This window comes from Copadichromis virginalis, linkage group LG5, assembly GCF_057382275.1.
Source record: "Copadichromis virginalis isolate Kocher_CV1m ecotype Utaka linkage group LG5, C_Virginalis_male_GT1.1, whole genome shotgun sequence".
Lineage (NCBI taxonomy): Eukaryota > Metazoa > Chordata > Actinopteri > Cichliformes > Cichlidae > Copadichromis > Copadichromis virginalis.
Window position 1 is genome coordinate 10,803,249 of NC_140622.1, and position 12,714 is coordinate 10,815,962.

The 12,714-nt window shown below is 39.5% G+C and overlaps 2 protein-coding genes across 2 annotated transcripts; both read left to right on the plus strand.

The window, feature by feature from the left end:
* The first annotated feature begins 481 nt into the window (after positions 1 to 481).
* Positions 482 to 4,192, plus strand: LOC146708938 (uncharacterized). Its single transcript, XM_085455835.1, has 5 exons — positions 482 to 936; positions 1,826 to 2,076; positions 2,244 to 2,411; positions 2,532 to 2,627; positions 3,078 to 4,192. The coding sequence occupies exons 2-5, from the start codon at positions 1,933 to 1,935 to the stop codon at positions 3,393 to 3,395; spliced, it is 726 nt and encodes a 241-aa protein (XP_085311961.1). The 5' UTR covers positions 482 to 936; positions 1,826 to 1,932; the 3' UTR covers positions 3,396 to 4,192.
* Positions 4,193 to 5,526: 1,334 nt separating this feature from the next.
* Positions 5,527 to 12,311, plus strand: arl8bb (ADP-ribosylation factor-like 8Bb). The gene is made up of 7 exons (XM_085455836.1): positions 5,527 to 5,771; positions 8,062 to 8,142; positions 8,270 to 8,343; positions 8,476 to 8,569; positions 8,985 to 9,052; positions 9,696 to 9,766; positions 10,390 to 12,311. The coding sequence occupies exons 1-7, from the start codon at positions 5,649 to 5,651 to the stop codon at positions 10,437 to 10,439; spliced, it is 561 nt and encodes a 186-aa protein (XP_085311962.1). The 5' UTR covers positions 5,527 to 5,648; the 3' UTR covers positions 10,440 to 12,311.
* The last annotated feature ends 403 nt before the right edge of the window (positions 12,312 to 12,714 follow it).

A 12,714-nucleotide genomic window follows, 5' to 3' on the forward strand; every position in this document is an offset into this window, starting at 1 on the left:
GTACAGTTTTAGCTATCAGTTTATTGGTGTCCAGAACGTTTGGTCCTCTATTATAACCAGATCAAAGAATGGAAGGTGAAGAGAAATGCTTTTCTAGTCTTGTTTTTTGTGCTGATCTATCACCGCATAATGTGTAAAATGTACCTGCAGGGCGCACTTTGAAGTGCACATGTTCATGTTCGTTACTAAAATTAACATTACCGCGCTAGCGAGAGGTTGCGGGTGGAAAAATCAGAGTCAGCTTTCATGTTTTGGTGACCCAAAACATACTAAAACCCTGGTGCCAGCTGGAGGAAAGACGCCTATGCTCTAACCTTTATTCCAGAGAGTTGATCAAGATCTGCTAAATCCTGAGATAAGACACGCGAAAAATGACAACTTCTGCATTTCCAAATAGCGCAATAGTGAGTCATCTGGCACACAACAAGCAAATTCACACACTGTAAGACCGAATAGTAATAGTTTGATAAATGAAATGAGTTCCAACTACTTAAAAACCTGTTATAAGTTCATACACCTTTATTTTTTTGAGTAGTTTGAACAATTTTGTTTTTTCAAGTTATCAGTACTTGAATATATTGATTAGTTTCTAGCATTGCGCTCAAATAATTTGAGTTTTAACACTGACGTCACTTACGTGCCTACGTACGTACCTACGTGCGCCACCTGTTTCTTTATGAAGTGCTGGCAACCATCTTGGATTCCTCGCTTCGAGTGCGAATGCCCGCTCATTACCCCGAAAGAAACTTGTGGAACGTTAATATCCGAACAGAAATAAAAACATTTGTCAACGGGTTTTTTGCGGCATTGCCTTTGACGCTGGATAAAGGAGGGCATGCTATGGTATGTTACGGACTTTTGAACTGGAACAGCTAACCCTCTGCACTTGGCTAGCTGCATTTACCGCCTTCGCGGCATCTTCAGGAGCGCTTTGTGGTAAGTTTTATTTTTTCTGAAACTATAGTTCTCCGTTGTAATATGGGTTTTTATCGTCATAAATGTACAACTCTAGCAGGCATTTAAGAATTACATGCATGCGTCGTTTTATCCATGTCGGCTTGGCCCCAAAGTGTTTGCATGAATTATGCTAATACGCTCATATTTAGTATAACACATTATTAGTCCCTGGGACTAATAATGTGTTAATAACTTTTCTAATCTCTTACTATTTTAAAATAAGTCTTTAGAAGGCATTTCTGGATTTGCAGATTATAAACTGCCTTGTGGTTAAATTGTTGAATCAATATGCACTGCTGCGCTGCTTCACACTTAGCGCATACGTGGATATTGATATTGGCTAGCCCATTTGCTAACTAGTGGAACTTAAAACTTACGTTTAGTTCTCTGGAGTTGTACATATTAAAACTGGGGCAGCAAAATTGTAGGCACAGGACATACTTACAAAAGCAGTGAATAATCATTACATAATTACGCGGTAGAACTTGGTTTACATTGCAAATAGTTATGTATACCAAGTTGAAATGTAGAATCTTCTGAACTGTAAAATTGTTGTGCCTGGTCTATTTTAGGTTAGCTTAAGGGTGAATCCATCAATAATATATTTACCAAACAGTTATTTTTTCGTTTTATTTTATTCTGATGCCCAGTGTTCATTAGTGAAAGACTTAGTTTTTTATCTGTCAGGGGCTGGGTCTGTGAACCAGCATTTTGAGTTTATTTTGTAGTTTTGCTTTCTTATGTTATATTGAAATGAGGTGAAGTTCTTGTATTGTTGTTATTATTAGTTAAGGTTTAGTTGAGTTCTGGGCTGGTTATGTTTCATCTGTGTCTCCTTGGTTGTGTGTCTTTTCTGTTCTCTGTGTAGTCTGTCTTGTCTTCTGTGTTTTACTGTTATGTCCATGCCAGGGCAGAAGTAAATTTTCAGGGGTGAAGATGCTGTTTACCTTGACCAGCTAAGACTACAGATTGTAGATGAAGTCGAGAAAAGTGAAAAGAATCCTGATTACAAAGCTGATGCTCACAACTTTGGCCTTGCAATGCAAAGAGATCATCAATGATGACCTACCAGTAGGTCAGATCCTGGATTGCTGGCCTACTCTGAAATCCCAGTCCCAGGTAAGAATGTATATAGATGTATCTAACAAGATGTATTTTATATCAACCCCTGTTATCTGGCCTGTCTGAACAAATTATGCCTTTGGAGTGTAAGGATTTTGATGTATTTTGCAAAGATTTATAGACTAATTGAAACTTGTAAACACAAATGTATCCTGTGTGTTCAGATCTGTGCAGAATTCCACAGGATTACAAACCTCCACCTGAAGAACCACTTTTATGCTGTGCTGGACCAACATGCTCCCCGGCTCCAGAGCTTATTCAGAAAGAAAGCTGTTTGCACAGGGAACGTGTCTGATGTCCTGTCTCAGCTCTTCAGAAGCTATAATCTCCAGGTTAGTGAGTTTTTGTCTTGTTTTTTGAGCTTCATTTGATTTGATCAATTTTTCAATTTTAATTACCATTCTTGACTAGGTTAGCCAATAATTTAAAATAAAAATTTTCTTGTGATGTAGGAACAAGCTGATATCCATGCCCAAAGTGCTGGTGTGCTTCATGCCCTCTCTGCCTATTTGTACGAAGACACCTCTACCTTCATCAAAACATGGGATGTAAGTTTTGGACAAAGTTGTGAACAATATCTTAGTAGCATCCTTGTTTAGATTTCTCAAAACATTATGACACTTTGAGAGTTTGAGAAGCATCTCCATGCTTGGATCTGTCTACAACAGTGTCCATGTCACATAATGGAAACACTACATGTTTTTAATGTGCGTAGACCTTCTATAATGTTCCTAGCCCAACCATACATCACTGTACAAATGAAAAAAATATATAACTCCTATTGACTTTCTGTTGTTATTGCTACGAAGAGGTATGACTTTGCTTTACTAAAAGTACTATTTTTGTCAGTTTGTTTTCTCAAATCTTGGTGTGTTGTGGCTTTTTTGTTGTTCAAACAATTGATTTCTGAGCTAGTAATAATCCAGAAATGTGACTTGTATAGATGAAACTAAGAGAAATAGGAATGCACTAACATGTAGTAATTTTGTTTTCTGTAGATGATGCATTCTGATAGACCAGATATTAGTGAAGTGCCACTTGGACTCCTCCTGATCAGAGCCAATTCCAGCGATGCAACATTCTTCTGCCCTGAGAAGACTGCAGTTTTGGTCGAGGGTAACATGATCATTGTTTTCACCACCCTGGCTGATGCATTTCTAGTAATATTTGGACTGACTGACGTCCTGCACCTAAGCTACCCAAAATGTTTGGCCAACATTTTTGACTTTATTCAGAAAGTTTTGATGGGTCTGAAGGGTGGGAAGTTGAAGCCCAAAGTGCTGAGTCTTAAAAATGATCTTTTGGCAGCAGAATAATGTCCAGGATTCCTACACAGCCCTCAAGTGCCTGTTAAAGCAAGTAATTCAGTTTATCATGTTTCCAAGTCTGGATAAGTTTTTTATAAAAAGAGAGAATAGAATAAAGAAATCTTTGCAGACTCTGTTTCATACTTCATTATCTAAAAGCCACATCCAAAGTAAAAGGGGTGATTTTATTATTTTTATTTATTTTTTTCCCCCCATCATCACTTGTGTTTTAGTTGATTTTGATTGTGTTTTTAGTCAGATAACTGTAAATCTATAGAGAAAATGAAGGACAATCTCATTTCTGGCTTCTAGGTGGGATCTTGAATGTCACTTAAGGAACGTTCCTCCTGAACTACTCATAACTGACATAAGGCGCTAAGGAGGTTTATAACACTTTGTTTATGTCTCTAAAGAAGTATTTTTCTATTTAAAGTTTTATTGCTTTGTTGTTGAGACTGTGATTGCACTCTACAAATGTGCATTTTGCATAACCAGAGTACTGGCATATTAAAAAGGTTACCAATTATATTTCAGTGTATTAGCTGCACTATGCTATTACTTTCATTCGGTTTTCCCACCTAATAATGCAGGATTTTCTTTTCCTTTTGTTTGTTTTTTTAATAAAAAGGCCATACTCATGTGTTAATCAAATTTGAATACTCTTAAAACATGTTGTGAAATTCTTTATTTCTAATATTGTAACCTTGTGCCAAAATTTCTGACATTATTCCCTATAAAATGTGGTGGATTTATGTCTTTGGGCTTTTTGTGTCAAAGTAACTCAATAAATCTGTAACTTGAATTTATATTTTCTGTCTTATGTTTTTACAAGTGTAATTATTTTGGGCACTTTTTTTTTTTTTTTAAATCAAATTCAAAACACAGTAGATTTGGATATTACAAGCATTTGTATTTAAAATTTTTTGAGTTGTATTAGCTTAAAATGGTTAACATTTTGAAACTAAAAATTAATTCCTTAAAGTTACTTGAGCTAGATTTGTACTTGAAACTCAAAATATCAAGTAGAGAGTACTAAACCAAAAATGTGGATATAACATAAAAACATTTATCAATGGTACTTAAAAATATTTATCTAAAGCTAATAAATAGTGTGTTTATTTAACTTTTATTTTTAAGTTTTAGTTACTTAAAATATTTTATGTAATCAGTTTCACCAAAAGTTTTGAGTAAAATTAACTTATTGGGTTTTACAGTGCATATTTCTAAGTTAAAAAAGGTGAGCCCAGCAGGCTTAAAAGTGTGAGGAAACACACGCATGAGTGGAGGACGAAAGAGTGCGATCACAGGCACACACATTTGTTTATTAAAATCAGACGGAGAGGAGACTGTGGAAAGGCTGGGAACAGAACTGGGCTTGCTAGATTATAGTGAGACAACTGCATTCAACGATGAGGTAGGAGAGAAAAGAGGATACGAGGGATGCCAAGCTCATTTTATGTCACCGGCCACATACAGCCCACTTTGAAACCCCCCTTTCTGTCAGTGTAAAGAAGTTTAACTACTCATTTAATTGATGGGATATCGTCTTTTTTTTTATAATATAAAAAGTGTAATTTCAGCAGTACGTCTTACTTTTTATTGCACGATAAAGATGTGCCTCTGTAGTAGATGAAAGAAATCTGTCAGCGTGGTTCTTTGAGCTTAAATGTAAGAAGTAAATTTTAAAATACAGAAATTAATTATTTTGGTTTAGTATGAATGCTCACGGGGAGGTCTTTATTGATAGGAAAAGCTGTAAGCCCTGTGAAAGTACAGTTAAAATTTTAAAAAAAATTATGTCCTCCTTCATGATGATGTTATTTGAGTCTTTGCTGGGCTGATTTTGCCCCCTGGGCCCTCTGTTGTATGATACAGTCATAATCAGTAAGGCTGAACACTGGGGAAAGTAATGTTTTCGTAACTACTGTCAGGTGTCATAAACAACAGAGCACGCGCATGTTAGTCACAGGAACTTTGACTGTGACATGATACAAGGAAAGAGTAGCAGGAGTAAAGATCATACCGGAGCAGGAAGGGCATCACTGTGCACCAGACCTGACAGCCTGGACAGGGTTTCTCCAGGAGATGGCAGTAGTGCACCACATAAGGTGCCATTAAAACCCCTCAGAAGAAGAAGAGAATCACTTCTCCTGTCGCCAGGATCACATGATATGACAAAGCAGCTAGCTGCTTCCTGTGAACGCCGCTTCCCAATTTCCATCCTGACGGCCGCATAGACTTGCGACTACAGTTTCATACGAGATGCTGGCCCTTATAAACAGGCTCTTGGACTGGTTCAGGTCCCTCTTTTGGAAAGAAGAGATGGAGCTTACTTTAGTGGGACTTCAGTACTCCGGAAAAACCACATTCGTCAATGTGATAGCGGTAAGCAGCTGACGATTGCGAAGTCGCACAGTCACAGTGCGGGCCCAGGCTGTTACCTTATATAGGTCGCAGAAGGAGGTTTCAGTACGTGCTGTGTATAACTTTAACTTGTCTGCATTTCTACACCGTAACTTCTAAAGACAATGCGACATGGCTGCTTAGCCGGGTCGCAAAGCTACAAGTGTACCGCAGTAGCTGCAGCATTAGCTGCGGTACTCCCTGTCGTTGTTTTGCTAGCTGCGGTGACGAACTTGATTGGTATGATATGCGCTTACGTGTGAAACGGTCATGTGAACGGAGCCGTCAGTGCTTTCGTTGCTGCCAATGTGTCAACACAAGCGGTATGTCGACAACACGGGCTGTTATTTGGTTTTGAACACAGTCTGCCTCGTCATGTTGCTAGCAGGGTGTACCGGGGACGACGACACTTGAGTAATCATGGCTGCAGGCTGCCAGCTGCGAATACTTGCATAGTCTGTCATCAAAATATTTCCTAATCTTTCAAAGTGACATCCTCTAAGCTAACAAGAGCACTCCTCCCACTTTCGTTTGAGTTGTATTTTTATGGCTTGTTGTCATGCAGCAGGCAGCGTGGACGCTATAAAAGTTAACCCCTCACTTTGTTGTTGTGTCTGACAGTCACAGTGACAGCTGTGGGCGGATGTGAGGTTAGTGATGATTCCACGTTTGATTGTGTCATTTTAAGGTCTCGAGCCATTTTCCCTCACACATTGATTGCATACATGACAGTTTAGACCTTTTTGCATATGTAAATCTGTTGACCTCTTATACATTTTCCTCGCTTCTTTCTAAACGTACAAAGTTCTCACTGCTGAGTCATGACCTCAGTCGATGTAAGACTGTGTTGTACTGACCAAAACAGTTTCCCATTTAGAATTAAGGTATTTGGTGCTTTAAACCTGTGGAATGTGTGATCACGGTGCAAAGGTTGGTATCAGAAAGCGTGGTTATTACAGGAGGTATGTGAGCAGTTTACACATTTTTGTTGTTTTGGTTCTCTGTTCCTGCATGTTTAGTTTGAAATAATAACGTACATCCAAGTGCCACGTCATAGTGTGTCAGAGTTGAGGGCTTCAAAAGTATTTGGATTCTTGGATATTAAGTTAAAAGTGGCCAGGCTAAAGATGTGAATATACATAAACAAAGGATAATCAAAAGTCTGTCAAAGGTTGGTTGTTGGGCATAATCACCAGGTCAGGTGATCACATCTTGTGGCTGCATGGGACAAGAATGCTCTTCAGGATGTAGACTACATAAATGTTTTTTTTCTTTGTCAGTGGGTGAAACAAATCTTTGAGATCAGAACCTCATGGGACTCAGTAGAGAATGCAACCTCATGCTAAGCATTCAAAAACACACAGATTGGGTAAAGCTGTGAAACAAAGTACATTGAAAGGCAAGTGTGAAGAAAGTGGGAGACCTTGAGAGCCAAAGCATACCACCCCTCATTTGGAAAGCCTGATGGTGCTGTTATGGTTGCCTGGGGAACTGGCACACTGACATTTATTGATGATTTCTCTGCTGTCAGAAGCAGCAGTGTTAATGTAGAAGCTTATAGGAGGATTTTTGTGTTTTTTTTAGATCCCACCAGTTTCACTGGACCTCTATTCATAATTAAATGTAAAGAGGTGCAATATCCATGCCTGGCTGAGTCACACCTGATCTCGATGACTGGCCAAAGAGCAGAGTAAAGAGAGAAAGACCTTGTAGCAACCCAAAGCTGTTAGCTGCAGTGAAGGCCTGGGAGAATCACCAGGGAAGATGCAAGCAGTGTGCTTGTGTCTGTGGGTTCAGATACTGGCTGCAGTAAAGTTTGTCTTCATGTAAATGTGTCCAATTTTTTTATTTTTTTTTATTTAACCTTTAGACCATTTCCATCCAATTTCGTTTTCCAGTGATGCAAACCCACTCCAATTACAGCTGAAACCTCATGACTTTATTCTTTATCCATTATTGTATTTCATATTGATTGAGCTGAAACAAAACACGAAGCAGTCCGATTACTTGTGATGTGAACTTTGTGCTGACACATAGATGGCACCATCTTATGATTCATGTAGTTAAAATGGCAAATGCTCAAATTCAGCTAGAAGAAAATAACCCTTGTAATTCAATTATTTCCTAATTTAATCGTGCACAGAAGTGACTAGTGTGCACAGTGTTTTTCATGTGGCTTTTAGATCAGATTAAAGCATGCTGACTTCAAAAAGGAAGCATGCAGTCTTGACTAATATGAGATTGTCCTTTGTCTGCTATTTGTCTCGTGCAGTCAGGACAGTTCAGTGAAGACATGATCCCCACAGTTGGTTTCAACATGCGGAAGGTTACTAAAGGCAACGTGACAATAAAGGTAAGCTAGCAAAAATGGGTATGCAGCTGGTTGCTAAGTAAAAATGTAAATGGGACTATTTACAATGTTTACAGATAAAATGGTGTGTGTGTCGTTTCTGACTCAATTTTGTGCTTTCTTGCGTCAGATATGGGACATAGGTGGACAGCCCCGCTTCAGAAGCATGTGGGAGCGCTACTGTAGAGGAGTCAATGCTATTGTGTAAGTGTGTTGCCAAAAAGGTACAACATGTTCCCTTTGTGGCTGCATGAAAAATGTAGCAAATTGCACATTAATATTCAGAAATGCCTTGTTTCAGTGAGCTCTAATTTGATTATCTCTCCCCATCCTTAGTTACATGGTGGACGCAGCAGACCGAGAGAAGATAGAAGCTTCCAGAAATGAACTGCACAACCTTTTAGACAAACCACAGCTACAAGGAATTCCAGTAAGAGACCTCTTGTTAATTTTTTTTTTTTTTTTAAAAACACCAGAAGCTTGTGGTGTTACAGCAAGCACTCGATGATCAGGATCCAGTGACAGTCACAAGCAGTCATTAAAGTCATAGTTAGCAATTGCAGAAAGCCATTAGATGCAGTGACTCAGGCTTGATGATGTTACACTTGTTGGTAATATGAAACAGAGCTTGAATTATGGATGTATTTTTTATTTTTTTTTCATTGAGTTGACGGAGTGCGATTTGATGAATCCATAAGATTTCCTGCTTCCTCGACTCAGCACTTCACGCAGGCAGTTTATTTTGCCTTAACAGTAAAGATTGTGTGATGGTTGAGGCATCTGAAGAGAGAGATGCTGATACATTGCTGCATTAGGTATTGATCAGCCCTGTCTTTCTTTTCCAGGTGCTAGTCCTTGGTAACAAACGAGACCTACCCAATGCACTTGATGAGAAGCAGCTTATTGAAAAAATGTAAGAAATGAACTCCTGCCAAATGTTCTGTTAGTGGTGTTTTTACATAATAAGTGTCTACTTGACCAGTGTTTGATGATTCCTAATAACCCCATAGACTTTTTCTAAGATGAACATGAAGTACAAGTTTGAAAATTGAGGCCACTGCATTCTTTCTGATAGCCAGCAGGGGTCCTTGTTTGCAAAAATATATCATGTACAGAGGTCCATGAGAACATTTCCATACTCCTCAATTGCTGTGACCTGAGTAAACAATTTTCTTATGAGTTTATGATCCCCTCACTAGTTTCATTAAAATAATTCAATCCACTTTCATGTAAAATTTGTAATTTACGGTCACAATTATTAATTTGTATGATAAAGTAGGGTGTGCTTTAGGGCGGGGCTTCACACTGTACATGCGTACAGTGTGCTTGGTTTCTCAGTCAGATCTACCTCTTGCTCATCATGGTTCAAGAAACCAAACCAGGTCAATTCTTGAAAACTGGACTTGAGAAGTTGATGGGTAACATTGCAGTTTATACAGTCTATGGGATTTTTTGCGAATGTCAATCTGTAAGATAAGCTAGTGACTGATGCGGTGGTCACGTGTCCATGGACTACTACCATTTGAATTTCACATTTCTCACTTTCCTCATTACAGGAATCTATCTGCCATTCAGGACCGAGAGATCTGCTGCTACTCTGTGTCCTGCAAAGAGAAAGACAACATAGGTAAGTATCTGAGGATTTGTGGAAGTCATGAAATGATCATTCAGGGGTTTAAAAGAACTTGAATCAACTTAACCTTCATTTTCAGTCTCAGGTTAATGTCAGGCATTGTTGGCAGTGCTGTGACTATTCTGTTGAAAATGACGTTATCTTGGCATTATCTTTAATGCAGCATAACTGAAATGAAGCTCGGTATACACGGGATGTAGTTAGTTACATAAAGTATTTAGTCTGTTGATATGGATTATGATTTGTTCTCATATTCTAACCAGGTATTATTCTAGATGATAGAGAGGCATAGCATGCAGAACTACTCTTTATAGTTGTCAGTTAGGTCCTCTTTCAGCCTTCAGGGTGGATTTGGTTGATATCTTGTGGTTTCCTTTTGTCTGTCATGCTGATTAAAGTGCTGTGCAGAAGACAGCTTAAACAGCAAAACAATCTGATGTAGAAGGGATGAACACATGCATAAAGGAATAGCATTTATGATACAAAGAAATTAATAAAGTGAGCAGACCAAGAAATCCATTGTGGCCCTCATCAGTTTAAGTGTACTGCCTAATCCTTCACAGATAGTGTTTGCTTGGGTGTTAAAGATCTGTTGACTGTTCCTCCTCCACCTGCAGATATCACACTGCAGTGGCTCATCCAGCATTCAAAGTCACGGAGAAGCTGAAAGTAAAGCCCCGCCCTCCTCTCCCTCCCGGTCGCAGCTCTGGCCTCAGCCCCACTTTACGGTCATGGGTCCTTGACAGTCAACCCCTTCCACTGCCTCTGTGACGTATTCCAGCTCTCTCCGCTCACTACTGTCGCCACGCGCACCATCCACTACACTACCATAGATGTGTAGCCTCCCCCTGTACAGCACTACCACCACCCCAAAACCACCTGGAGTCTTGAAAAGTTGTCTCACTACTGTGCTAGCAGGTGGATTGTTCATACCCATCATGCCTTATCGCTCATCATTACAGACATGATGTGGGTCTGTGTACATCATGGAGTTTTTCTTTTAAATGTTGCAGTATACTGTTCCCCAGCTACATTAGGATGGAGCTCCTCTAATCCCACAATCAAACATGTGCTCTGTTGCCTGTCAACATTTGGTGTTTACGTGACATTGTGCGATTGTAGTTTTTAAACAGTTATTTGCCAAATGGTGATGATGATGATGGTCACTTGTGCTAAATGCCTTCAATTCCTGATAATCTCTTTAGCAATGTAGCCTGCGTTTTTATTTGCTGGTGTATGGAAGCACTGTTCTAATAAATGACTTGAATCAAAGTTTACACGTAACATAACGATCAATAGAAGGTAAGACTTTAAGTGGCGGCTGCGTCTGGGGCAACAATCCTGAGCAAAGTTTTAAGTGCCTTCAGCTGAGAGCGTTCCCGATCAGACAGTTATTGCCCAACGCACTTTTTGAAGCCTCTATTATAAACAAACACTCAGTACAGACACAGCAGAAATCCCTTGATTACACTTAACGCCGCCTCTCGACAATCTCATTCTGTTTTGTAATCACACAAACGCATTACGACGTCTGAGAAAAAGGCAGTGGCGGGCTAACGCTGAGGATGAAGTAATGAATGAGTGACGAGCGAGTGAGACAATGTTACATGTTTGGTTGCTGGGTACTTTGAAGCCTGCAGGCTGTGAATTCTTATGTAGCTTTTTGAAGCGTAACTTTTGCTTGCAGTTCTCAGGTCGTTCTCAGTCTGAGCGCAGCGTGGGCGTGCCCGAGTCTGTGTGTCCATAATCTTGTTTGAGTTGGATAAGTGGAAGGCAGTATTAGCTGTGATGATGGAGCACACTGAGAACAGAGGGCAGTCTATGAGTTCAGAGTGTTGAATGCTTGATGTCGTCCATTCTTTGCGATACTCTTATCCGAGTCCTGATGTCTGATTTTCTTTTTTCTTGCTCTTGTGAAAGCCTTAGCAGTCCAAGGACAGTACTGTGTCCTCAGAAAACGACATATTGATTGACGAGCAGTGTCCTTGCAGCGAAAAGACAATGACCCCCCCACCCCCCGGTTAAAGAAAACAAAAAGTATGAGCACTGTATACTATTAATCCACCCCCTGCTTGGCCAGTACATCACTATGAAATGTCTTTTTCTTCTGGTTTTCTATGCCCCCCTCCCCCCAGTTTAAAGTGACCTATTCCTTCTGCTCCCATATTTGTATGTAGGCCTGCTCGGCTCGTGTATTTCCCTGCAATACCGTCGACAAGTCCATCACGCTCCGTCGTCTCACATTGTTTTTCAGCGTCTGTTGGAAATCGTCGTAATCATAGATGTCGATTGTTGGGACCACAGCAGCGGTGAGGGGCTGTATAATCTGGTGACTGTATGGGAAATTTGGGGAAAGCTTTTGTTAACTGTGTAATAATCTAGCCTATTTGCAATTTGTATGTGCATGTGCTCAACTTATTCACATTCAACTGCAGACTTTGTAAATAAGAAGTTGGCGTTTTTATTCCAACAAATGCTCTGTAGATGTCATGCATTCTTTCCCTGTGATTGCTAATAAATTTGTTTTTATTTTTAAGGATTTCAAGTGTGGCATCACTTATTTTGTGCGTGTGTGTGGATTGTCTATAAATGTTTTGCCACTAGATGGAAGCAGAGGACTTTGCAAAGCTGGAGGTTTAGTGTTTCTTAAACACTCCTAGGTTTGTCAGAGGGTTTGTTCTGCTGCATTGTGCTGCGGCTTTCCTCTGCCCTGGGACTCTGGAGTAAACTCTTAACTCAAAGGTTATTTCTTTGAGTCGTCCATAGCACTGGAAATATATATTTATTATTGGCAGACATTTAGAATGAGACAAAGTGTATGTGATCACAATAATCATGCCATATTTTTCATCTTTCATTCAGTTAAATTTGATTTTATTTACATAGCACTAAATCACAACAACAGTCACCTCAAAGATCTTTATATATTAAGGTAGAGACCC

What these genes read in the sequence shown, in the direction of transcription:
- LOC146708938 (XM_085455835.1), top strand. Translation starts at nt 1,933, where the DNA reads ATGAAGTCGAGAAAAGTGAAAAGAATCCTGATTACAAAGCTGATGCTC. An exon ending in CTCTGAAATCCCAGTCCCAG is followed by an intron (nt 2,077 to 2,243) that starts GTAAGAATGTAT and finishes CTGTGTGTTCAG; the next exon opens with ATCTGTGCAGAATTCCACAG. An exon ending in CCTTCATCAAAACATGGGAT is followed by an intron (nt 2,628 to 3,077) that starts GTAAGTTTTGGA and finishes TGTTTTCTGTAG; the next exon opens with ATGATGCATTCTGATAGACC.
- arl8bb (XM_085455836.1), top strand. Translation starts at nt 5,649, where the DNA reads ATGCTGGCCCTTATAAACAGGCTCTTGGACTGGTTCAGGTCCCTCTTT. An exon ending in AAGCAGCTTATTGAAAAAAT is followed by an intron (nt 9,053 to 9,695) that starts GTAAGAAATGAA and finishes TCCTCATTACAG; the next exon opens with GAATCTATCTGCCATTCAGG. An exon ending in CAAAGAGAAAGACAACATAG is followed by an intron (nt 9,767 to 10,389) that starts GTAAGTATCTGA and finishes CTCCACCTGCAG; the next exon opens with ATATCACACTGCAGTGGCTC.